The sequence below is a fragment of the Lissotriton helveticus genome, chromosome 5_1 (genome assembly GCF_964261635.1).
Source record: "Lissotriton helveticus chromosome 5_1, aLisHel1.1, whole genome shotgun sequence".
NCBI lineage: Eukaryota > Metazoa > Chordata > Amphibia > Caudata > Salamandridae > Lissotriton > Lissotriton helveticus.
In genome coordinates this window covers 370,411,930-370,439,217 of record NC_136065.1, presented here as the reverse complement: position 1 = coordinate 370,439,217, position 27,288 = coordinate 370,411,930, and the positions used below count along the sequence as shown (strand labels likewise).

Here is a 27,288-nt window from a genome sequence, read left to right as displayed (position 1 = left end):
TCTCCGGCTAGGAGGACACCAGCAAACACCGAACCTCTGGAGAGGAGGAGGCCTCCGAGGACGTGTCAACGACTCGACGTCGGCCCGGCGCCGTCGAGTCCGTAATCTGAGGCAGGACATCGTCGTCGTCTGGCGCCAGGGGAGACGTCGGAACGTACTCCGCCACAGCACACGAGACCGGGGCTGGGCCGGAGCCGGGCCGGCGAGGGAACAGCGCCGGAAAGACGTAGACTCGACTTCCGATGAGGCAGCCGCCTGCTTGGAGGGACGAGAGGGACCCGGTGAAGGACGAGGAGTCCCCCACCAGCCTCGAACCCCGACGGGGCCACTCTGCTGACCCCTGTGGCACCGCCAGGGCCAGCTACCGCCGGCACCGACGCAGCGTCACCACGGCCAAGACTGCTGCCTGTCAGAGGACGGAGAGGGGCTCAGGGTGCGTCCCGAGCCCCGGCGACCTCCCGCGGAACAACAGGGACTCCCACAGGAGTTTGCGGCGAAGCAGAGGCGCCGTGGTCCGAAGGAGGGAACCCCGAAGGGCCGCACCCCAACGGCACCACATCCTCCGAACCTGGATCCGAGACATTCGGCGCCGGAGCCACCGGCAACGTCACAGAGGGCCCCGCACACTGCAAGGAATCCGCTGATGTCCCAGGAGCGGAAAGAGGGGGAGAAGCCAACGAGGCCTGCAAAGCAGCCGCATATGTCTCCATCTGGGCTCTAGTCGCCCCCACACCGGGAAACGGCGAATAAGGGGACGACCCGCGGGGCCCCACCGCCAGCAGAGAGCCCACGCCCCCGACAGGCCGGAAACCGGCCCTCTGGACAATCTGCAACACTTACCGACAGGTGAGCGATGCTCCTGGGAGCTGGGGACCTGGGAGAAGGACGCTGTCGATGAGGGAAGCAGCGGGTTCGAGAACCCTCCGTAGGGGCCGGGTGAGATGACGCCACCGTCCTGGACATGTGACCCAAGAGAAGTTTCATCCGGCGCTCCCGCCGAGACTTCGGCTTCATCTGCTGGCACACCTCACAATCAGTGGAGTCGTGGTGTTCTCCCAAACAGCACATGCAGATGGGGTGAGGGCCCGCCTCCGACATCAGGCGTCCACAAGACGAGCACGTCTTAAAGCCCAAAGGCATTCGCACACTGTTCCCACACACACGCAATAACGTAAGGCCTAAACAGGTCCAGAGCACAAACAGGATCCACGCTGCATGCGGAAAAGGAAAAAACTGATGTAGGCGCGCCGGGGTTGGACTTACGTGACCTCGCGGACGTCAGGTATGCGGACAACGCCTGGGCGGAGTCTCATGATGTCGTCCCCCCGGCGCGCAGGGATGCTGTGTAAAAGATTTTCCGGATCCAGTCTCACGCCTGGGGATAATTCTACATGAAGGAAGCTGCGGCTAGTAGTCTCTATTAGATAATTCCCCCCAGTAGATGTTTCTCTATGATGAACGTGTTTGAACTGCTTCTCATTTGGTTACATTTATAAAATCTTTTGTTAATTTAGTCCCAATCAAAACCTCAGTTTATAGATGCAGAGTTGATTTTTTTTTTATTCTGAATGGGATCCAAGAAACGCAGGGGGTGTTTGTGAATTTCTGGAGGCTGAGTTCCTGACAAGAGATTTACAACTATGCCACTGGTCCAGTTTAGCACTTCTTCTCTTACTAGCTCTCCTGGAGTTAGATTGTGTAGTCCCGGACAGTGACTAAGTTAATATAAATCGTTGGCTCTGCGCAGATATTTTCCACCAGAACCTGCTATATGTCCATAAAGTAGACAACACGTACCTGTCGAAGCCAGTTGTTGTGCCCCAATTTGAGTTCAAGAGGGGAACTTCGCTTTCCTTTTCTGCTTAGAAATTGTTTCCACTTCCAAAAATATTTCTCCTGCAAGTATGCATGGCGGAGCTCAGCACGACTGAGAGACTTCATATTTGTATCAGTAACTGAAACAAAGACAAGGGAAAGGATAATTTCAGTAGTTAAACTATCAGGCCATTATGCAGTAAGTGGACACAAAAACGCATTATTGAGGAATCTGGATGCACACTTTAACAGAAAACGCTTTGTGCATGTCAAAGTAAATTTTGCAAGTGATGTTAGCTGTTTCTTAAAGCATGGGTATCTACAGCTTACATGCCTCGAACATACTCCTTACTATGGTATAAGGGTGTGTTCTTTTACAAATGTAGGATACACAGCTCTACATTGTACACAGGGTGGCTGCCCTATGAATAGCATAACTCCACCAAAAGTCACACAGAGAGGCTGTTCTCTATGGCACACTGGCTAGATGATGTGTAGACTCACAGACAGGCTGCATTACTATACAGGCAGGATACTTAACAGAGCATACAAACAAGCTATCCTACACAGCGCAAGGGCCGGCTATTCCATTAGACACACTGGCAGACATGGATAAACACCTTCCTCTAGTAGGCAGAAATACTAGGGACTAGGTGGGAAATTCAAGCATTTCACCTCTCCATCCTTTCCCTCAGGATTCCAATCATTTAAGCTTCCCTCAATTTATATGTCCATCATTCGAACATCATTGGGGGAAAAATAACCCTGTTGCCGACTACTCAATACTTACTGTGTAACCTAATCAGAATAAATGGATACACGTAAAAGATGCACAGCGTCGGCACCAGAACACATGCACAATGGGAGATTAAGTAGGCTCAGATGTTTATTACATGTAATCCATCACACTATGCTGCTTCTATTGGTTAGTTAATGCTGTCTGAGTAGTACATTGGGTTAGACATGATACAAAACAGAATGTCTGAAGCTGAATATCCTTCAAAGCAGCACAGTTTGAAAAGGAAATAAAGGAACCCAAAGGATACATTACCTCCTCTGGCAGGCAGGCACTTTTTCCAGGACTCGTATGATGCTTTGGGGTCTCGCCTGAGCCACATCTGGGCCTGAGCATGAATCTCATTACAGTAAGGTTTAACAGTGGTGAGTGCCTCCACAGGAACATCCTGCAAGAAACAGAAGTAGACTGTAATGCATATGCCCAATCTCTTGCATGTGCATTATTATACATAGACATTTTTAATAAATAACTCCAGTGGCAATTCCTGGCATTGTACCTGGGGACAACACCATTTACCAAAGTATCAAGAGCTCAATAATAAAGGATAGTGGCTCCTAGATTGGTCTTCAATAATAAGTAAAGACACAACATTTTACTAATTGAATCATCTCTTTTTTAATATATAGGCGCTATTACAAAAGTGTAGTTGAGGGAGAATATGATAATACCCCAAGACGTCTTCATTATGGGGCAAAAAAACTCTTAAATAGACAGACTCTACTCCAGGTGTGTGTGACTACCATAGGCACTCACACTCCTGTAGACTGCTTACAGGAGACACAAGGAGCTAATGCAGATCACTTAGAAAAACATACTGGCATGCCCTGAGGAGAGGAGACATGCACTTACAAGGAAGGGTAAAGATGGATAATTCCTATGCAACCACACAAGTTTAGAAGCAAGGCTGGTGACATTGTGATTTTTTTCCTGCCATTTTGGCAAACAGATGGACATCAGGCAACCCACATACAGAGAAATATCTGCGTAAACAACCACTACTCTCGACAAAGAAGACCTGAAAATGTGTCTAATGGACTTGAAAGCAGATTTTGAGAAATCCTTGGCCACAAATCTAGCCAAACTTAGAATGGACAATGGAAGAAAAAGTACTGACATCAAGTCAGACTTCTACAATTCACAACTTACTTTAATCAGTTGAAAGACAACTACAAAACGTGTCAAAAGCAGATTAACTTGCCACCACCGTTCTTTTTGCATTTGTCACAACGAGTGGGACAGGTATGCTCAGACGTGGGTCCCGTGCTCTCCATGGCACTGGAGTCAAGCTATCCTGGCGAAACCGGTCCTAGGATGCTTGTTTCCAGTCCAGGGAGGACCAGGCCTGGCAGTTTGGGCTGGTCTGTTCCCACTGGGCGCAGGGTCAAGACTGATTTGCATATGGCTGGGCCCAAACTGCAATGGCATGGTGAGCACTTGCGGAACTACAATGGTTGTAAATGCAAATGTTGCTACTAATTCGAAATCATGCAATATTTATCATTTCTAAACATGCTTTGCACAAAAGGCTTACTGCAGTTCAAGAGAGGATATAGCATTTGTTAATTCACTACCCCATCACCTTTAATATCCAACCATACCTTGTTTTTCTTGCTGGTTGCAGAAGGAGGTTTGATGAGTTTTTGAAGAATTTTCAGGCACATGAGGGTGATGTTCTCTACTACAACTGGGGTCTTGATGTTCACTGCCATCAGGAAAAGACTAAGGGCTGCAGAAGAAAGTGCGTTGGAGATTAGCTATTGATGTGGAATTCAGAGAAGAGTATTGTAACTAACACTGGAAGCCTTGAGTTTGGGTAGTAGAGAGGCGGAGAGAGAGAGAGAGAGGTGGAGAGAGAGAGAGAGGTGGAGAGAGAGAGAGAGAGGGGTGGAGAGAGAGAGAGAGAGGTGGAGAGAGAGAGAGAGAGAGAGAGAGAGAGAGAGATGGAGAGAGAGAGGTAGAGAGAGAGGTGGAGAGAGAGAGAGAGAGAGAGAGAGAGGTGGAGAGAGAGAGAGAGAGAGAGAGAGAGAGAGAGAGAGAGGTGGAGAGAGAGGTGGAGAGAGAGGTGGAGAGAGAGAGAGGTGGAGAGAGAGAGAGAGGGGTGGAGAGAGAGAGAGAGAGAGGTGGAGAGAGAGAGAGAGAGAGAGAGAGATGGAGAGAGAGAGGTAGAGAGAGAGAGGTGGAGAGAGAGAGAGAGAGAGAGAGAGAGAGAGGTGGAGAGAGAGAGAGAGAGAGAGAGAGAGAGAGAGAGAGAGGTGGAGAGAGAGGTGGAGAGAGAGAGAGGTGGAGAGAGAGGTGGGGGGAGAGAGAGAGAGAGAGAGAGAGAGAGAGCGAGAGAGAGAGAGAGAGACAAAGAACCTCAAAGGTCAGACTTTTTCATTACTTCACCTCCACCTATTAATTTCTTTCTTCACTTTACAAAATGGGATGGAAACATAGCTCCTGTGTGATCTAAACCCACATGCAGCCCCTGTATAAATTAAACCTACTTTTTTAGTCACTCACTATAGATTCTTTGAACACTGGTGCAGGTCAATTTCTATCTCACAGAATGAAACTTCCTTCGTAGACATCCTTCCCTTATCTCTATAAGCATTTGCCCTGAACCGCATCATAACTGCTAGCTCTTCTGCGCTACAATGTAGGCACTATGCAAATTCTATAAAAAGTAATTTAACTGACCACATCTTAAACGCAGCTCCCAGCAGCTATCTTCCTTTGAGATTGAATCTGTGAGCAGCAACATCTCGTATTGGAGGCTACTGGCCTGAAAAATGAGAGAGCAAATGAGATACTGCAGGAACAAGGTATCTTAATTCGTGAAAAGAGGAACTGATCTAGTCCATCACTCACAGCTTTGCATGTATACAGTATCACACAACACAATCTTAGGGAACCATCTTTGCACCTCCAGCACAGATCTATGGATGTTGTCTCACCCAGACAGCTGAAACATAATGATTTGTCCCCAAGCTCTCAGAAATTCCCCTTGAGTAAGGCGAGTAATAATTTAGATTACATTTCAAACATTTTACAAAAAATGGAAAGGTCACAGTAAAAAGTCACATGGATCCTTCCACACCAAATATGGATTGTCACAAACCATGAGATAGAATCTTTAACTGAAACGACCCAGCCCACTGCAACCCTGGTTTCTTATTGTGTGAAATGCACAGCAAAGCAAGGGAAAGCCTAGCTATTCTCTTGCCCTGGCCAAATACACTGATTGGTCTTGACGACAAAGGGAATCATGCTGAATAGTTCTAGCGTCACATTTCTCATAAAAGCATATTCAGTATAAACCCAAGGAATCTCACTGAACCAACCAAACCATCTTCAAACTTCACTTAACCCGTTGGCTGCGCTGAACGTTCCGCGCTAGTGCGGCTGTGCTAAGAAACGGGCGGGGCCACGTCAGCCAACGGACGTGCCCAGCACCTCCAAGGTAGTGCTCGCGACGACCGTTGGCCGACAGCAGCAGCCAACGGGTTAAACAAAACAAAAACAATACAAGAAACTGGATTTCAGTGAAGGGAGTATTGAAAGAGGATTTTTTTTTTAAAAAGGGAAAGTCTACTCTGACACCCTCTACATTAGAAATGGAAAAAAAGTAACTTATCTGCTCTTCTGTACACATGATAACTTTTGAGGGCACCCCCCTGCCCTGCAGCACACCCACCACCCCCCTCAGTTAGGCCAAGAGCATCTGCAGTCCTGCTTTTGAAATCAATCTTAAATAAAGGGTACATAGACCGAGGTCTAACAAAAGACAAACGTTTTTCCTCACTTCCCCTCAATAAAAACTTCTTTGAGATATGCTCTGAGCTATTCACTATATGAACCAATAATTGAATAGTACCAAGGATAGCCAGGTTCTTGTTATCCTGGTACACAAAACAAAAATAGTAGGACAGAATACATTTGTATTATGAATGGATTTGTAAATATACTCCACCAATCTTGAATTGCACAATTTCATGTGATTTGTATGCGGTTTTGCACTGTATGTTCCTCTCGGTATCATGTATGAGTACTACCCTGAACGAGAAGATATGATTTAGCAATGATATGTATGTAACATCTTCAAAAAAACTAAAAATCTAAAATAAGTTTTATGAAAAAAATGAAGTAAAAAAGTATTGATGACTATAAAAAAGTTTTTTTGGTATGATTCTACTTTTACATCTTGCAAAAGGTTTTTGCTTGTTAAAATTCAGATCAAATAGGCATTAATGAATGTCAGTTCACAATTGGAACAGAGACTAGGGTAAAAGAATGTTGTCCCTAGTCATTATAAATACAAATGATCTATGGTCCAAGGGGTACTCTTTATTGTACAATATTGCCTGATTCCAGCCTCTTTGGTCCTTAACATAATCACTCCCCCTGATCTTTACACACTGCAGCACAGAAAGTCACTATGCAGCTTTGTTGTATCACATGCTATGTATGTTTGTGTGGAGTTTGTCATGTTATCTTCCAGCTCTGAGTTAGAACAGTACGATGCACTGAAGACTTCTTGCCCTTGGAAGGGCATGCATATACCTTTTGCATACATGCACATGGAACAAAGAACATATCCCTTTACTAAATATTTTCTGTCTAATTAACAGTTTGGTAATTCATTATGGAAAATAATTCAATGAGTATAATTCTGACTGAAAGATTTGTTTTATTGAATCCAGCCCATCACATACCACCTGTATCGTCACACATGTACAAAGACAAAATTGTCATCTGGCCAAATTGCCTGCAATCTTACAGATCTTAAAGAAAAGTTCACCTTCACCATAGTACCCATTCTTTTGGGTACCCTTAGCTGAAAGAGTCAAAAAACCGAAAGCCAATCACTGGTATGTACTTTTGATGCACATTTCCAGCATGATACTCCCCACAAAAGGACTCGAGAGGCATCCTTAGTACAATGGGCCCACAAATCCCTCCTGAGGGTCTTTGTAGATGAGCTAATCTTTGTAAACGGGATGACTCTAAGGGAATGTTCACTTATGAATGCTCTTGCTATTCTTGACACCAGTGTAACCTGAGAAAAGTTTAGCATTTACCAAAAACTAACAATTTCTCTGTAAAAATAGGGCCCTACTAGGGTCCAAGCAATGTAGCTGTAATGCCCTGAATGGAAGAAGAGAGCAAAGGGATAGATGAAGTACATCAGTGCCATTACACAAAAATAGCATGGGGCAGAACTGTATGCACCGTCTGTTCTCTTAGGGACCGAAAGAATCCATCGGAGGTGTGCCCACAAAGTTGAAGATGGATGGTGAAGCCGCCACTCATCGTTTGCAAGGTGGCGCTGACTGAGGTGGTCTTGACTTATGCCCCCGGGCCCTTGCAAATAGTTCTCCACCTGTCAAATGCCATGAAACTGAACCTATGGCCATATCTGCAGAGATTTTAAGCCCCGAGGCTTGTTGGCATACCACATTGTGGTCGTATTGCCAGTCGACACCCGGATCAACTGAACACAACTGGAAGACAGAATCATTTTGAGAGACAGGTGCACAGCATGGCGTACATATTTTTACTGGAAGAGAGACCAGAGGCCTCAAATCTCCAGCATAACAAGATGACTGCCTCAGCTGAGAAAAGATACACCAGTCATCACAGTAACCCCTGCCAGAGTATAGAAGGGCTTCTTTCAAAACCGGTGTTTCAGTACTAGCCACCACTGCACGTGCTGGGCTACTTCTAAGGACATTGAAACCACCTTCTCCTGATGTTTCAGGAGGGAGAAGAGATCTTTTACCCAAAAATTGGGACCATAGCCTGAATGCCCATTCTAAATGGAATGCGGCTAGCGTCTCTAAGAGAGAGGTTTCCAGAAGTGCAGACATTGCCAATTCTCTCCATTGGTGAAGAGATCGAGAAAGAGTTCAGCAATGAGCCAGGGTTCTCTCAATTGCCAAAAGATGCCCGGCTCCACTGCTGGGTTAAATGTAATTCGTGATCGCCTAGGCATTCCTGGTTGAGTTTGTCTGCCCTGGTGTTTAAAGATCCTGCCAGGTGGTGAACGATCAGGAAAATGCATAGGAAATAAAGCCAAATGCATAGGCGCAGGTTCTCCAGCCACAGGCATCATTACCCCCACCCTGCCCTGCTTGTTGCAATACCACATGGTGGTGGTGTACCAGCATTCCCTGAAAGGATGGCAGGAAAGAACAAGTTACTAACCTTCGGTAACGCATTATCTGGTAGAAACTCTATCTAGCTGCAGATTCCTTATTGCTCACGCAAAAGTTGCTGGATCCAGCCTGAAGCCTGGAAAATTCAAAGGTAAGAAATCTGCAGCTAGAAGTCTCTATCAGATGCTATCAATGCAAAGCGAATGGCCTGTTAATCCAAGAGGTAGACAAGGAGACTTTTCTCTGCTGTAGACCAGTGTCTTCTGGATGAGGTCAGGAGAAGGATCTGCTGGTGGTCTAATTATGGTCGAGCAGCCACCAATGCAGATATTTTGCAGTCTCCTCCCAAACTTGTACGAAATCTGCCAGGGTTCCTTGGAGCAAGGACCACTGCGACATCAGGTCACACTGCAGAGGCCACATATGCCACCTGGCAGGGTTGATCAGAAGGATGCAGGAGGCCAATAGCCAAAGAAGCCAATGTTCGGAACTCTCTGATTCAGGGGGAAGGCCGTGTAACGCACCATATCCATGATAGCTAAGATGAAAGAGAGCCTATGCAAAGGAGTCAGGTGTCACTTCAGCACACCGACAAAGAACTCCAACAATATCAGGAGTTTTACTGTGGTCTGGACTGGGTCTCCCAATGACTAATTAAAGTAGGTGGAACAGGAGGTGGGTTGTAAAGGAATGGCAGGGTGTAGCCCTGTTGAACTATATGTAACACCACCAGTCAGAAGCTACTAACCAGCCACCTGTGGAGAAAATTAACAATTCCCACAGGATTGTGGTGTGCAGCTAAGGGCAAACTAAAGTGAATGGAGGCTGGTGCCGGAGAGGCGGCAGGACCAGGGTGTTCGCCATCATTGAGGGGCTTGGACATGTCTGCTGGATTCCTTACCCCGGCCACGGAAGGACTGGGGCGCCACGATTATGGGCTGGATTTCTGAGATCATGCCCCATAACGCATGGGAGTACCTACCCAGTAAACAGCTAGCTCTGAGTGACCAAAGGTAACGCCCCGCTGAAAAGAACACTTGTTTGTTGAATACCTCAGTTCACTTCAATTCCATATGTAGAGGGTGGAGGGTGTGTGGGGTCATGAGTTTGAAATAATCCTACAAGTGGAAGACTTAGTCATCAGAATCTCTGGAGTAGGGTGTTGCGTCAAAAATGCAGGGTCATCCAGTGCACGTGTGTGGGGCTGTGCCACCTATCTAGTTACAGGTGGGCAGGAAGAAAGTTTAGCCCAGCTGTCACTGAGGCGGGTCAGGCAGGGCTTTGTTGAGTGGCAGTAGGGGCTCAGACGAGATTTGCCCATGATGTAAATCTTGAAAGGACATGGGGTTTCACCTCAACAGGCCATGGTAAGTCCAGGACTTCAGCTGCCATATGATGACCACAGCAAATGAGGCGGTCTCTTCTTTTGAGGGACCAGGAAGTAAATTCAGCCTGTGCCAGGGTATGTGTTCAGTTCAGAGGCTTCTTATATGTTGAAATTATCATCCTCGTATTGTGGGGTAATATTCATACCCATGGTCGCCAAAGGCTAACTGGCTTTGTTCAAAATCTGGTCAGAAAAGTAGTTGGAGTGCTTAAGGGTGGCTCTTAGGCAAAGGTGCTGTTTTGTCTGAGTCAGAGTGAACAGGAGCCGGTCACATCAGGACTGTTTCACAAGGGGACCTTGAGGTTGAGACACAATAGAATCTACATCCTATTCCGGCATCTGGGCCAGCTTAGATATGGCAGGAACATGTGTGGATCATATTGCCAGACTGGATTCAGGAGACATGCTCGGCACAGAGGACGAATCTGCCAGTGGTAATCCAACTGCAGGCCTCCCTTCATCCAGTCAAAGATGAGCAACATGGCTTCTGTGAAAGCCATAATTACAGATGGCCCCAGAAATTCTGGGTGCATCAGGATCAGCTGCAGTATCGACTCCTTGCTGGGGGACCAGAGCAGGATTGGAGGGCATCTTGACGCCTTTGTGACTTCTCAGAGGAAGAATAGAAAGACTGGGACAAGTCACTCTTGGCCTTCTTATGTTTATTTTTGGGCTTTGACATATGCAAAAACTTGAACCATGACAAAGACCTGTCACAGGAAAGGACCAGAGAGCGGGGACAGGTCCGTGCTCTTGCCTAAGAGTAGGAATGGGGCTTTTTTTACTTCCTTTAGAGTTCGGCCACATACAGCTTGGCTTCGCGATCTCAAATCACTTTCAGGTGCATGAACGCACACACACCTAGCACGACTTGCCTTTGTGGCCCCAACTCAAACATCAGAGACATGTGTTGTGTTATCCATCACAGATATCTGCTTGCGACTGTCTTTTCAAGGTTTAAACCCTGTTGTTTTAGGAGGGAACATGTTCCCTTGCACACTGGAACATAATTGAGTTAGAAAAAAAAGTGTCCACTGACGAGCAAAAGTTAGGAGCTCGGTCCTGATGTGTGCAAGAAGGCGTGAAAAGAAAGGAACTGTTGTCAGCACAGTTGGGTGGCATTTATATGCAGCTCCAGGTGTCACTGATGGGAGGTAGGGGGTTGTTGCAGAGTAAGACGAAGCAACCTACCAGTGTGTGCAGAGGCAATGTTGAAACAGTTTCCGGGATAAGTCTGGCACCTGTGGATATTCTAAAAGTGAGGAATTTGAAGTTAGAAGTATCCATCAGATTGTCATAGTTATTCTATTAGTCCAAGATGGCGGCTTCCTTCCTTACATTTATCGAGTATGCTTCTCTGATTTCCGTTTCCAGATAAGCATTACTTAGTCATTTGTAAATGGCAGATGCAATCTTCTCATGGATACAGTTAATGCATCTTCTCATAATGGTTCCCTTTCCTTGAATAACATAATGGCTTTAATTAATTTCCTTCACATTGGTGTGACACTAAGAGTTTTCCAGTAAAAAATGGACTCTGGTTATTTGAGATGGGTATCGTTTTTTCAATACGATTTACATTTTTAGTTACAAATTTTTATGAAATATTTAGCCACTCCAAGTTGGTTGTTTCCATCACTTGTATATGGTTATCGCATTCTCTCCTCTGATTTCCTGTTTTGGGTTAAGTATTTTTGGGGACTTTTCTGTTCACTTTAAAGATACCAGTCAATGGCTAACTAGGATATCATACATTTGTGGTAATTTGTCATCAAAACCCATGACTGATACACTAATGTGAGTATATACTTGCTCTTTATGGCGTTTTGACTGTATTAAGAGATTACGTCTGGGGCTGGCACAAGTTTACAAAATATGTTAAGTGCAATATGAATATTTGATACGTATAGATTAATTACTGTGCCTTTCTAATATGGCAGGGCAGCCTTCTTGGTTAAATACATAATACTCGAAAACGTGAACGTCTAGTTGCTATGTGCTAAGTTAGCTTTCTTTTGAGTAGATAAGCTAAATCTTGACTATGTTATAAAACCATTGTTGATATTTAGGAAAGAAAATTTTGCAACAGAGAAGGAATGCCACTGTTAAGATAATATATCTTTGTTAAGTTCTTTTCTTTTGAGTAGATGGACTATAAGAAAACAAGTTACTTACCTGTAACTATGGTTATCCAGTATTGGTATCTTTCATAGGATTCACATGCCTGAATCATTCCCCGTCGTCGAGGCGGGAGTCCCACGGTAAAAATATATACAATAGCAGTGCCTAAAAATTCTTGTAGTAGGCTGGAAAAGCCTAAAGGCCTAACTAGGCCTCAAAACTTAGCAGCCTATCTACATCATTATGTAAAAAGACCTGAAATAGTAGCCTCAGCCAATCAGCTGTCCTCACCCTCTAGAACCTTCCCAGCCCAGGCAGTTCTCCTCAGATTTTCCCAGCACAAGTGAGAATGAGTATCCATAAAACAGAACTGCCATGCCGGGGAGGAGGGTGGGTGCATGTGAATCTATGAAAGATACCAATACTGGATAACCGTAGTTACAGGTAAGTAACTTGTTTTCTTATCCAGTATTGGGGTATCTTTCATAGATTCACATGCCTGAATCAGAGTAGCAAGCAGTGACATCATGTCTGTCGTTAGAGGAAGGTGGGAGACAAAATAAACCATATACATCCCCACACAACCAGGAAGGTAATAGAGCACAACCTGTTGACATAACATATGCATCAAAACCTTCATAAGTACATTATATACATTACAGCATTTGAAAACGCCAAAACATCATAATGAAACATATGCTCAAAATAGGCAAATGAAGAAGAAAAGACTGTAAAAAGTCTAACCTTAGTGAAGAAGATGCTGCAGTACCGCTTCTCCAACTGCTGTATCATCATGAACTGCCGACTGCAAACAGTAATGTTTGGTAAAAGTGTGCACACTTTTCCACGTAGCAGCTCGGCAAATGTTCTCCAGCGTCACTCCAGCGAAAAGGGCCGTTGACGCTGACCTTGTTCTGGTGGAATGCGCTTTGACCTTTCTTGTTAAAGGTTTGTTGGCTTTGTCATGACAGAAGACAATCGTAGAAGACAACCATCTAGCTATAGTTGCCTTTGTTACAGCTTGACCCAAGGTGGCTTGACCATAAGCAACAAAAAGTTGATTTGATTTGCGGATGTCTTTTGTTTTTTGAAGATAAAACTTCAGGCACCGTTTCACATCCAGAGAATGTAAAACCTTCTCTGCTGAAGTCTTAGGATCCGGGAAAAAAGTTTTGAGTTTGACCGGTTGATTGATGTGGAATTGAGTTGGTACTTTTGGAATGAATCTTGGGTTAGTCCTAAGTGTCACAAAGTCTTTAGAGAATTGTAAGAAAGGCTGTGTAACAGTGAAGGCCTGTATCTCACTGACTCTGCGGGCTGAAGTGAGAGCCAGTAAGATAGCCACTTTCCAAGTTAGAAACTTTAGATCTGCCCTATGAATAGGTTCAAAAGGTCTTTTTAGAAGTTGAGAAAGAACAATATTAAGATCCCACTCAGGAGGAGGGGGACGAACTGGTGGAAAAGCTCGGAATAGCCCCTTAAGGAATTGTTTGATCAAAGATGAGGAACATAAGGATGGTTTGTTGGAACTCTTCCTGAACCTGGATATCGCCGCCAGATGCACCTTAATGGACGAAAAAAACAGGCCAGCCCTAGCTAAAGAGAGCAGATATGGAAGGATGGCTTCCGGAGGAGCTTGAAGTGGATGAACATTATTCTCTTCACACCATGAGCAGAATCGCTTCCACTTAAAACGATAGGTCTTGATGGTACTTTGAGCACGGGCTTGCGATAAGATCGCCCTGCAGTCTGAGGAGATGTTAAGATCCTTGAACTCTAGGAGGTCAGGAACTGAGCGTGCAAGTGCAGTGATTGAGGATCCGGATGTTGGATCTGGCCTCCCTCCCTTGTTAACATCGACACTGTCGGTTTGAGACGAAGTGGAGGCTGCTGAGATAGTAGAAGGAGCTCCTGAAACCAAAACTGCCGTGGCCAACGGGGAGCAATGAGGATGAGAGTGCAATGTTCCCTCTTCATCTTTTGCAGTACCTTCGGAATGAGCGGAATCAGAGGATAAGCGTACGCAAAGATTCCGGACCATCTCATCAAAAGGGCATTTCCCCTGGACTTCGGTTGAGGAAACCTGCTGGCATAAAACAGGCATTTGCTGTTCTGCTGCGTGGCGAACAAATCCAGCGTTGGTGTTCCCCAAGTCTGAAATATCCTTTCTACTTGATGTTGTTCGAGCTCCCATTCGTGACAGCCCGTGAAAGCTCTGCTGAGGTTGTCGGCGAGAGAGTTCTGGACGCCTTGCACATGTTCTGCTCTGAGGGATATGCTGTGGCGTATGGCCCATTCACACATCTCCTGAGCCTCTAGCGACAGGGTGAGAGATTTCGTTCCTCCCTGTTTGTTGATATAGTACATGCTGGTGGTATTGTCCGTACGCACCAGCACGGACGAATTCGCAATCCTGGGAAGGAAGGCTTGCAGGGATAGAAAAATGGCCCTCAGCTCTAGGCTGTTGATGTGTTTCCGTCGGTACCGACGAGGCCATCGTCCCTGGATCTGAAGGTCCTGAAGGTGGCCTCCCCAACCTTCCATAGAAGCGTCCGTAGTCAGGTTGAACTCTGGAATGTCTTGTAAAAAGGTGAGGCCTGGTGACAAATTGGGCGCCTTCGACCACCAAAGAAGGGCTTGCTTCATTTTGGTAGTTACTTTGATGCGGTCGTCGAACGATTCGTCGACTTGCCTCCACTGACGAAGTAACTCCTCCTGTAACGGTCGCATTCTGAGTCTCGCCATAGGGATGAGGCTGATTGCAGAGGAGCACATCCCTAGAAGGGAAGCAAATGTCCGAACTGAAAGTGACCTTCTTGCAAAGATTTGTTTTGCTAGGTTCAACAGTTTGTTCTGCCGCTCCTGAGTCAAGAACGCCTTGCACTGGCGTGTGTTCAAGACCGCTCCCAGAAAAGTCAACTCCTGACGAGGTTGAAGCTGAGATTTGCTCGAAATGAGAGTCAGACCCAGATTCGAAAAGAGGGAGAGGGAACTCCTGACCGCTTCCATTGTGGAGTTTCTCGATGGTCCTTTTAACAGCCAGTCGTCGAGGTATGGGAAGACTTGTATTCCCTGTGACCTCAACATTGCTGCCACTGGGGCTAAACATTTGGTGAAGATCCTGGGGGCCGATTTGAGGCCAAATGGAAGTACTTTGAACTGGAAGTGGACGCCAGCCACCTGAAACCTTAGGTATTTGCGGTGTTTTGGGTGAATAGGGATGTGGAAGTAGGCGTCTTGCAGATCCAGAGAAGCCATAAAGTCCCCTTTGTTGAGACAATTCAGAATGTCCGTCAACGTTACCATGCGAAAACTCTGTTTCTTTAGATATTTGTTGAGTTTGCGCAGATCTAATATTGGACGCCACTCTTCTGAAGTTTTCTCCACGAGGAAGAAGCGAGAATAAAACCCTTTCCCTTTCTGAGAAGGAGGAACTCGTTCTATCGCATTCTTGTGTAGCATCTTTAAGGCTTCTTTGAAGAGTAAGTGAAGACGAGGGGGAGGGGGACCCCTGGGCGGCGTTGTTGGTGGCTTCTGTAAAAACTCTAGAGTGTGTCCGTTCCTGACAAGATCCAGGACCCACTGATCCGAAGTTATTGTCCGCCATTGTTGGTAAAAGGCGGAAATTTTGGCGCCCACGGGAAGGGGAGGATGAAAGGCTGACGTGCGGCAAAGCTCATTGGCGCTTGTTGGAATCACGCCCTTGATTGTTTGAGCGTCGTTTCCCTCCCTGACGAGAGAAAGATCCAGAGGCAGGCTGTCTGTAAGAGCTTTGGTAGTACGGTTGTTTGTATTGAGATTGGTATTGGCGATTTTGATGGTTGGAATAGTTCCCCCTGGAGGAGTAACCACGGCCTCTTGCTCCTCTAAAGGATCCCCTCTTGTATTGTAGGGTACCAAGGGATTTAGCTGTTTCTGTATCTGTTTTTATTGCCAGCAAAGCGTCATCGATGTGTTTACCAAAAAGTGAATCTCCATCGTACGCCATGTCCAAGATTTTTGTTTGGACCTCAGGCCTGAAGGTGGTAGCCCGGAGCCAACCTTGACGCCTAAGTACTGCTGCACCTGCCAATTGTCGGAAGTTGGTGTTAGAAATATCAAGGGCGCAATCAATGATTTCCGAAGCTGCCCTTTCACCCTCCAGTACAATCCTGCGCACCTCCTGTTGCTGATCCTCAGGGATCAACTCAAGGTATTCAGACAGATCGGACCACATCTGCCTATCGTAACGGGCAAAGATAGCTAACAAATTAGTAGCTTTAATGGAGGCTGCTGCATTTGCAGAGAACTTCTTTCCAATGGCATCCAGTCTCCTGCCTTCCTTGTCAGGTGGTGTGGAAATGGGAACAGAAGGATTCTTGGACTTCTGTTGTGCAGCCTGTGATGTGACAGAGTCTGGTCGAGGGTGACCTATTAAACAAGATGGAGTATCTGATGGTGCTCGATACTTCTTCTCTATTCGTGGAAGGACTGCAGGAATGGAAGCAGGCGTTTTCATGATGTTGAGGCCTTCCTTCCATATATATTCAATAATGGGGATAGCTCTGGTAACTCTGTGATATCCCTCTTTAAAGTCATGCAAAAAGCAGTCAGACTGCTCCACTGTGACGGTCAATTCAAATCTATTTGCCGCACGTTGCATAATATTATGAAATCCGCCGATATCCTCAGGTGGAGAATCTGAAGGGCGGGGCGCAGGCGGTGAAGGCATAGGAATGACGTAATCCTCCCATGGATCTATAGGTGTATTATCTGGCAATTCGCCCTCTTCCCTGTCATCATCGTCATCATGAGAAGAAGTATCAGTGTCATGTTGAGGTGCTGGACCAGTATCTTGTCTTGGAGACAATTATGTCCGCGGTGACGAAGGCCTTGGCAAGTTAACTGGGGTAGCCGGCACTACAGGTGCAACCGGAGTTGGATGAAATCTCTGGCGATAGTCGGCCAACATTGCTTGTAAATCCTGAACTAAAGTAGATGGCAATTGAGTAGTGGTCTCAGATTGGTGAGGCCTGGCATGGGGTGATTGATATGGCGTCGAGAAATCCTCATGTTCATAATGACCCTGGTCATCATCTTCATCGTCCTCCTGATATTTGATGTTCAATTGAGACGGGTGACTGGCAACCCCTAAAGGACCCTCATCCTCCTCACCGTTATCTGAATCTACCTCCATATATGTCTCCAAAATATGTGATGGTAAAAGCGGAGAAATGTGGGAATAATCTCGCTGATACGGCTTCATTTGAAAATGTGTATACTGACTTTCGTAGGGGTAGAATTGGGCAACGGATGAGCAGATGCCACTGCTGTCGTCGATGACGATGAAGCCATTGTAATCGGATTGTCCGTCGACGGAACCATCGATGGCTTGTCCGTTGTCAATGGTGCCTGCGTCGACTAACCCTTTGTCGACGAGGCCGTCGATGGTGTCTTCGTCGACGAGTCCTTCGTCGACGAGGCCGTCGACGGGCCTTTCGTCGACGAGGCCGTCGATGGTGTCTTCGCCGACGGGTCCTTCGTCGACGAGAGCGTCGTTGGTGACTTCGTCGACGACGATGATGGTTTCGTCGACGGGATTGTCGTCGATGGACCGGAAGTTTTGGTAGACGGGGCCGTCGTCGACGTCTCCAGTTGGTAACTTCGTTTTCGTTGTTGAAGACTTCACAGATGATGACAACATTTTTATAGACATCAGAGGTGAGGTAATAGCTGAAGTGGTGACCGTAGAAGCAGTTGTAGAAGTAAAAGTCAAAGTAGTAGCATGAGCAGACACCAGAGAAACAGTTTTAGCCTGGGCTGTACTCACAGTTGTCGTCCGAGGAGAAGATGCACTCTTTGAGGGTTCAGAGGCTCTCTGAGAGGATTTAAGTTTCTTCTTTCTCTCAGGAGAAGAGCTTTCCTTGGATCTGGCTCTCTTGCTGGAGGTAGAGGCCTTGTCCTCATCATCAGTGGAAGAAGATTTCAACCACAAAAGAACCCTTGCCTCCCTATCCCTGATAGTTTTTGAGGGGAAGGTACGGCAAATTCTACAGTCCTTCACAACATGTGATGGGTGCAGACAATAAATGCAGTCGGAGTGCTGGTCATCCACATGGACCCTCTTCTTAAAGCAGGTTCCACAAGCCTTGAAAAGAGCCTTCTTTTCAGACATTTTCCTGAAGAAAAAAGCCAAAAAAGCCAAAAAACTGAGTAGGCACTCAGGGAGACTCCCTTACACACTAAGTGCGGTGAAAATCTGAGGAGAACTGCCTGGGCTGGGAAGGTTCTAGAGGGTGAGGACAGCTGATTGGCTGAGGCTACTATTTCAGGTCTTTTTACATAATGATGTAGATAGGCTGCTAAGTTTTGAGGCCTAGTTAGGCCTTTAGGCTTTTCCAGCCTACTACAAGAATTTTTAGGCACTGCTATTGTATATATTTTTACCGTGGGACTCCCGCCTCGACGACGGGGAATGATTCAGGCATGTGAATCTATGAAAGATACCCCAATACTGGATGACTTAACCATGTTAAAATATTCCTGATATTTAGGGTACCAAATATCTCAGCCACTTTAAAGATCGCATCAATACTAAGCATATTAATTGTTTAGGGATAAAATGTCAGACACATAGTTCAATATGGCTGTCTTTCAGGTTAAGTGAAACACCACCATAATAACATCATGTGCTCCTTTGAGGTTTTCGCCAGACGTCAGTTTTATGTTCTAAGATAGAGTCATTTCAATAAAGGGACCATCATGATTTTTACAATGATATGGATAAACACCTTTACTCAAATAGGTTTCATTAATGTACATCTCTGTCCCAAAATTAACTTATTTTCTAATAAAACATGCCAAAATGCTGCTGGCGGTTTATACTGTCATACTAATATATTCTGCTATTAATGAAAGAAAAAATATATACTGGCAACAGGCTGTATAACTGAGACACCCAGGAGGGCGGCCTTTCAGGATTATATCGTGGTATACCAAACTCCATCACGTTCTTGTTTGAGGTTTCAACCTTTGGATGTTAACATTTTGCTTTGTGATCAAATCATTCAAATGCAGACGGTGACACACCAATATGCGGCGAACACCATTTCTTTTTTTTTCTTCTTTTTTTAGACATTGTGGTTCCATAATGAAGATTTCTGTCAGAACGGGATATTGTTAATTAGTAGATGTGACGCTATGTAAGACTGAATGATTTGCCATGACTACATAGTAAGTATCAAGCCTATATTTTTTATTAAGCACTGAATGGGATACACATTCAACAGAACTTATACATAACCAGTTAATTTCACGTATAGACTAAACTCAAAATCTCTGCAAAGGAAACAGTGAATATTATGGTGAAAACTTCAAATAAATTGAAAAAGAGTATAAATAAAATGATGTATATAATGCTTAAATTAATCTCAGCAACTGGTTTTTGATCAGCCCTTATCCCAGGCCATACTTTCTTTGCCCATCACGCCAGCTCAGATTAGGTTGGAATAGGTCCACCTATGTGTAATTCAACTCTGGTCCTGCTTTAGTAGGAATATTTGAAGCAGGGTTAAAAAAACTTTAATACAGCTGGTTCCTGTCTGAGGTGGCACAGTGGACAAAAGAACCGTGGACTGGGATATGCCCCCCAAAAATTACCAATTGCTGGGGGAACAATCACAGTAATCCATGTGCTGCTTGAGAACAAGAGCAGAGTGAGGGCAGTACTTGAGTTTCTGACATCACTTAAGAGATTACTTACGAAGTAGTTGTTGACTTTCGATATGTTCCTGATCTGCATTTTAGTCAATTTTTTAAGCTAAAGCCTTTAACAGTAATGCCTTTATCTCCAACTCTGAGATGCCTTTAAATTACATCAGAGGCCAATATTTAGATGTAGTTGCATCATGAGTCTTATCCAAGCAGGAGAGGCTCAAAATTAAGGTCACTCACCGGTATTGGTCAATAACATTTTGTAAAGTTTTAAAACTCAAAGATATGGAACCTAATTTAAAAAATCGCTTATTTGTTTAAAAAACAAAAAATAGGCAAAATCTTAGCAACTATAGATTGAGAATCTGTAAGACAGAAAAAATGGAACGGACGTCACTCATGCTCATAATATAATGCACTATACCTTTGATGTCATCAACGATTAAAGTCTCGAGGATCAGTTGTTTAAGTTAAGCACCACTATGTGTCCCCTGATTGGCACAGCTACTGGAAGAAATGATTGACCCAGTTTGGCAAATAAGAAGGTTCAAATAAGAAATCTGTTGGAAGGGCTATCCACTAAAACAATGAGGTATCACAGAGGGTCTTACATTTTGTAAGCTCAACTCTTCCAAAACTGAAATCATCTGAATCCTGCATACTTTAACTCCACTTTGTTTATGACTACAACCTCTCGCCCAACCTGATATTCTGTACCACACACAGCACACATAAAACCTCTGTTAGCTATCTGACTTTGCCATGTGACTGAAAACAGTCACAGCCAGCATGATCATGGTAGCCAGATGTACGCTATTAAATACCACCATTACCCTCCAGTTTAATATCGCTCTTCCAATCATTAATTTTATAGCAATTTTAAGATTAGATTTCAGCAATAGCCTAGCGGCAGGGCTTCAAAAGTAAGTGTTCTTGCTAGAAGCCAGCAGTGCTTCAAAAGGACGTTTTCTTGATAGAAGCCATCAGTATTACAACACCTGCACTGTTCTCTCACTCCCCGCTATCTCTGCACTATAGATAAGCTGTCTAGCTATCTGATAGCAGATGCTCACCCCAGCAGTTAAGCTCGTATATGGACCGTATGCACCCCCACAATCCATTATAACACAGACACTGCCTTATCCAGACACACCCTCACATGTGTGCTACGATATTGCCACCTCCACCTTCCTACAGCAACCAACCCTCCTTCTGCCCAGTCACTGTACTGCTTATTCAATTTGCTCAACCCTAAAACTCGACAAGATCTCTTTGAAATGTAGGACAATATACTTGGTAAATGACTACTGATCTGTTCTGAAGACCTTCCTTCCAGAAAATGAGTCACACAGCAGCCATAATAAAGTGCCACTCCAAATGAATGTCTGCAGCTTTTGCCTGGTCGCTCTCTTGGATTACTGTTTCTGATTTTTTGTCCATTTATCACAACTTCCTCAAACTCGGTTTTTGGGTTCACCACTTCAAACTCTCAAAAGTATGGTGCACCTGGCTGAGCATTTATTACCAAAAAGCTCATGTGTTTTGTTACTTTTATCAATATAACAAGCAATCAAATGAAATGAATGTAAAGCTCTAGTCTTTAAATGACTCTGGCAGCTTACAGCCACCTGAATTTATACCCCAACCCTTGGTGTCACCAGCAAAGTATTGAGATCTTGTTAAGACACTTAACCGGAGAAAACAAACAGACTAAAAAGTTTCATGATACAGGGTGGGATGGCAGTGAGAGGGGATTAAATCATTTTACATAAATACTCTGACATCTAGCCTGATTTAGATAAATAATTCCAAAATAATTAATCTGTGGGAAATCCATTGTTGGGCACTATGAATTCAGCAACTCCCAAGTTTCTGGATGTACAGTCCGTCCCAGGAGAGACAGGCCTAAACTCACTTACTCAAGAAACATTTTTATGCATGGTCCTCCTTGAAGGCAACTGGATCCTCCAAGGGAGTGAATAGCCAAATTCTTGCTTCCACTCTGACAAACTTATCACAACTTTAGAGGTGTCAACCATGTACAAGGCCTTACCAAGTCTGGATTGGCCCAGTGTCCTTTCAATGCTCCAGAAACCTTTCCAATGATCAGGTCATTCATCTGCTGCGTGGCCTCAGGATTGTCCCTAAACCAGAATGAAAAACGCAGAATGAAAAATAAAGTAACCTACATTAATATGTCCCAGTATTGGGTGTTTTACAATTCTTATGTCAGCATACATCCATCTGCGAAGTCTAAATTCTGCCAAAGTCGCAAACCCCTCATTATGTAGTTTACTCAGACATTTGTTGGTCAGTCTCCATTTCATAGCATTTGCAGTGTCCAAAATCAAACTGTCAGCAGAACATAGGCAAACAATTTGTGAGTTACCAAGTGAGGCAGAACACAATTTCTCAGGAGCATATTTTTAACATGAACCCTGAGATAAAAGAATGTAGCACTCTCTGATGGAGAAATGTAGGCAATCTTTTGAAACCAAACTTCATTTGAACTTACCAAATCTCAGGATATTAGTTGAAAAAGCTTTCTAAAGTCTGCCAATTAAATGGGAGCCAAATCGTAAAAAGAGTGATTTTCTCAAGGAAGATGAAAAGTTCCAGAAATAAGACTTGTGGTCACTCACATGTTGTAACTGAAGCCTTCTAAAAAGCATTTTGTAGACTCTTGCCATGAGCCTTAAAGAGTTCAAGTGAAAAGGCATTAAAATATTTTTAAAAATCAGAATATCTGACACTGCATTTATCATGTTTCCGAAAACGTACACTGTATGATTATTGGCTCAATCAAAAAATAAAATGACACGAACGTACAAAACCAACAGTATGTCAACTGTCCTGCTATTTATTTGCTTCTAGAAACTAATGGACAACTACAAATATAGGTTTATGCATCCTACTTTCAGATTCTTTCTCCTATGTGGTCTGTTGACTCCATGCTACATGGTAATGTAGGAGGGTTGTTTGTGTGAGAGTTTCCAGATAGTCTGGCATCTGCACTGACTAGGACTAGATTACATTATGACAAATGTAGTCTTGTGAACATGCTTGAATACAGTGAGGCAAAGTGTATTTTGAGACATGCAGTTCTATAGATGAACTGATCCTGAAGGAGGTTGTACATTTTAGACATTTAACCCTGCACATAAACCTCCTGTAAGTGAAAATGACATTCCAAAACCGGAGTGGTGTAGAGTGATGCAACTAATGCCCAAGTTCCCTCATCTGGCTTGCTTGAAATTACAGATTTTAAAGTTCTTTGCTAGAAGTTCTTTGCTTCACCTGTAGGGTGACCAACTGGCATGGGTGCAAATTCAGGACAGTTAGTGTAAAAAATCAGGGCAAAAGGGTCAATATTCTGGACAAAGGGTACGTTTTACAGACATCAGAGGAGGTCGCACCATTTTACATAAGCAAATAGACAACACAAGCACAAGTCAACATAAGTTTATGTTCGGTTGAGACAACCATGCACTACATCTGTTGTGTGTGAGTGAAACTTAAACACCTGCGTTGCATATTCAAAACAAAAAAATGAAAAAAAGAACAAAGCTGAAGGCTTATCAGATCTTACATGCCATTTCTACCACATTGAGAAAAAACACCTGATCCAATCAATCATCCCAAGAGGATGTGATGTGTAAAAGCTAAGGAGGGTGGGGAGGATGGGGGGGGCAGGGTAACACGAAAATATTAACAGCACAAAAGCAGATACTGTGCACTACTGGAGCAAAATAAATAAATAATTAAGGGTAATTGTACCACTGTCGCTGCTTGTGTGACAGTTTAAGAGGCTAACAGTGGATGCACTTGGGCAACAGGCGTCAAACATGAAACCTCCACCTCACCCGGTGAGGTGACAGGAGCCCATAAACAAAAGCAGTTTGCCATGCCCTGGGCTCTCTCAGGAGGAGGCCCAGCAAATGCTGTCACTGCATACAGAAGCCGAATATCATTCTGTACGTGATAATTAGGCCAAAATACAGAATGATAACGGGCCGATATCAGCGTGTCCAAAGTCGGAGAGGGGCGGCTGCAGACCACTGATGACAGCAGGAGCGGAGAGCTGGCCCCTGCTGTGAGAGTTACAGAACTCTCAGGCTCCTTGCAGGGGGACAGCTCGCTGCAATGTGCAGAATTACAGACAAAAGGCGCCATGAAAGAAATCCTTATGGACAACAGCTCTAATAATGGGCAGTCCGTGAAATTTCCAGACGGTTGGTCACCCTATTCACCTGCCCAATATACGGTTATGGTACTTGGGCTGCCTAATGAAGTGTTTATGCTGCCAAACGCACAAGTTACTACTGTGTAACGATATATCTGTAAGAGACATTAGTTAGTGATAGATTCCTTACCGTAGAATATCCCCAGGCGTCAGACTGGATCCGGTAAGTTTTGCTTAGCAGTACCCCTGCGCGTCAGTAGGTGTCGTCCTGCGGCTCCGCATCCATAAGTGGCGTTGTCAGCGCAGAGACGACGTCAAGGAGGGTACATAGGCACCACCCATGCGTGCTGACGTCAGTTCTGAACACGACTTTCCGCGCAGAAACGCAGAGCTATGCAAGACACTGACCACTGGTGCATAAAACTAGAGCCCTAAAAGGGGATGACCTTAACCCTAGTAATCAGTTCGCAGAACGGGGAGGATGGGTGGGGCGGTAAGAAATCTATCACGAACTAATGTCTCTTACAGATATATCGTTACACAAGTAGTAACGTTAGTGATAGATTTCTTACCCTAGAATAGATACCACAGCAATACCAACCCCGGTGGTGTGTCTGCGAACAAGATTACACCAGAAAGTCACGGAGCACAGAACGGCCAAAGAAGCCATCTCTCCGGACCTGACTGTCAAGGCAGTAGTGCTTGGTAAACGTGTGCAGCGAGGCCCACGTAGCCGACAGACAAATGTCCTGCAAGGGAACGCCGCGTCCCAAGGCAGTAGTGGCTGCAGTTTCCCTGGTCAAATGGGCTCGCAGCCTCACAGGAGGCTCCTTTTTGGCCAAGGAGTAACATGCTTTGATGCACAGAACAACCCACCGGGAGATGGTCCGTTTGTGCACAGCCCGACCTTTTTTGGCGCTCAAGTAGCCAACAAAGAGTTGATCATCCATCCGGAACTGCTGTGTACGGTGCAGATAGAATGCGAGCGCACGTTTCGGGTCCAGAAGGTGGAGCATCTCCTCTTCCCTTGAAGGATGCGGAGGAGGAAAGAAGGTGGGCAAAATGATGGTCTGCCCGATGTGGAAGGACGTGACAACCTTTGGCAGAAAGGAAGGACGGGTCCTCAAAACCACCTTGCCCGGATGAACAGATAGGAAAGGAGGTTTGGAAGAAAGGGCCTGGAGCTCACTCACTCTTCTGGCAGAGGTGATAGCAACCAGAAAAGCAGTCTTTAGAGCGAGAAGACGTAAGGGACAATTATGAAGGGGTTCAAAAGGAGCGTACATCAGAAAAGTCAAGACAAGATTCAAGTCCCACTGAGGCATTATGAAGGGTACGGGTGGAAACGTATGCGTAATGCCTTTAAGAAAACGGTTAACAACCGGGGACTTAAAAAGAGAAGGCTGATCTGGAAGCCGTCATAAGGCGGAGACGGCCGAAAGTTAACCTTTGATAGTGCCCAGAGCAGAGCCCTGCTGGGCCAAAGAGAGAAGGAACAGAAGAACCTCAGAAAGAGGGGCAGAAAGGGGTTCCATAGCCTTCGCTGTGCACCATGCCACAAATCTGTTCCACCAGCAGGCTTATACCGTTTTGGTGGAGGGACGCCTGGCTGACAGAATGACATCACAGACTTCAGGAGGAAGATCGAAAGGTGTCAACTGCCGCCGCTCAATCACCATGCATGGAGGTGGAGGCTTGACAGGTTTGGGTGGAGGACTGTCCCGTGCTGCTGCGACAGAAGATCCTCCCGAACAAGCAGACGGATCGGGGATCGATGTTCATACTGAGTAGCTCGGGATATCATATCCTTCGAGCCCAGTCTGGAGCCACAAGAATCACTTGGGCCCGGTCGTGTCTGACCTTCTTCAGCATTCTGGGCAGAAGTGGTATAGGTGGAAAGGCATACAACAGACCACAGCTCCACTCGCGACAAAAAGTGCCGACTTGGAAATTCCATTGATAGAACTGATGACATTGCGTGTTCTCTTCGGTGGCGAATAAATCTAACTAAGGCTCTCCCCACTGCAGAAAGAGACCTTGCAGCACGTCAGAGTTCAGACGCCATTCGTGATCCACCATGCACTGGTGGCTGAGTTCGTCCGACCTGGCTTTCAGAGAACCTGCCAGGTGTTGAACCACCAAGGTAATGCCTTGATGTTCCAGCCATGTCCAGAGGCGCAGAGCCTCATGACATAGGGTCCACGACCCCACCCTGTTTGTTGTAATACCACATGGCAGTGGTGTTGTCTGTGAACACCTGCACTACACTTCCCCGGACAGAGGGAAGGAATACCTTCAGTGCAAGCCTGATCGCCCGCAGCTCCAGAAGGTTGATATGGAGCCGGGATACCGCCGGAGACCTGAGGCCTCTGATCTCCACCTCTCCCATGTGGTCTCCCCATCCCAGGAGAGACGCATCCGTCACCACTGTGTGCTCCGGTTGGGGAAGGGAGAGGGATCTGCCACTGACCCAATCGCGATTCGTGAACCACCACTGCAACTGTCGTGCATCGCCCTCCGAGATCTGGATGTGATCGGACAGGTTGCCTTGATGCTGTGCCCACTGGAACTTCAGGTCCCACTGCAGAGCCCGCATATGCCATTTAGCATGTGTCACCAGCAGGATGCAGGAGGCCATCAGGCCCAGAAGCCGGAGGGTCAGCCTGACAAACCCGGGATAGAGGCTGAAAGAGCCGAATCATAGCCTGAATATCCCAGACCTGCTGCTCGGGAGGATAAACACAAAACAGCGTCTAATCCAGAACCGCTCCGATGAAGGGGAGCTTCTGAGAGGGACTCAGGTGCGACTTCGGCTCATTGATGGAGAACCCCAGCAAATGCAAGAGGTTGGCTGAAGTCTGGAGGTGGGTGACGACAGCCTGGGGCGAGCCCGCCTTCAACAGCCAGTCGTCGAGGTAGGGGAAGACTGAAACCCCCGACCTGCGCAGATGAGCTGTGACCACCGCCATCACCTTCGTGAACACCCGAGGGGCACTGCTAAGGCCGAAGGGGAGCATGGCAAACTGAAAATGCTCCTGGCCTACCGTGAACCGCAGATAGCGCTGGTGGGCCGGCAGGACGGGGATGTGGAAATAAGCGCCCTGCAAGTCCAACGCTACCATCCAGTCTCCAGGGTAGCCAGGACCTGAGCCAG

General features: G+C 45.7%; 1 protein-coding gene across 11 annotated transcripts in view; it reads right to left on the bottom strand.

Moving 5' to 3' along the window:
- UBR4 (ubiquitin protein ligase E3 component n-recognin 4) overlaps nt 1–27,288 on the bottom strand; it is a 2,329,353-nt gene that overhangs the window by 285,835 nt on the left and 2,016,230 nt on the right. For all 11 annotated transcript variants that reach the window (XM_078642504.1, XM_078642505.1, XM_078642507.1 and 8 more), the window contains 5 exons: nt 22,005–22,095; nt 5,294–5,378; nt 4,213–4,340; nt 2,867–2,999; nt 1,798–1,955 (listed from right to left, as the gene is read on the bottom strand). In XM_078642504.1, the coding sequence (XP_078498630.1) occupies nt 1,798–1,955; nt 2,867–2,999; nt 4,213–4,340; nt 5,294–5,378; nt 22,005–22,095 (595 nt within the window). The remainder of the gene's footprint in view (nt 1–1,797; nt 1,956–2,866; nt 3,000–4,212; nt 4,341–5,293; nt 5,379–22,004; nt 22,096–27,288) is intronic.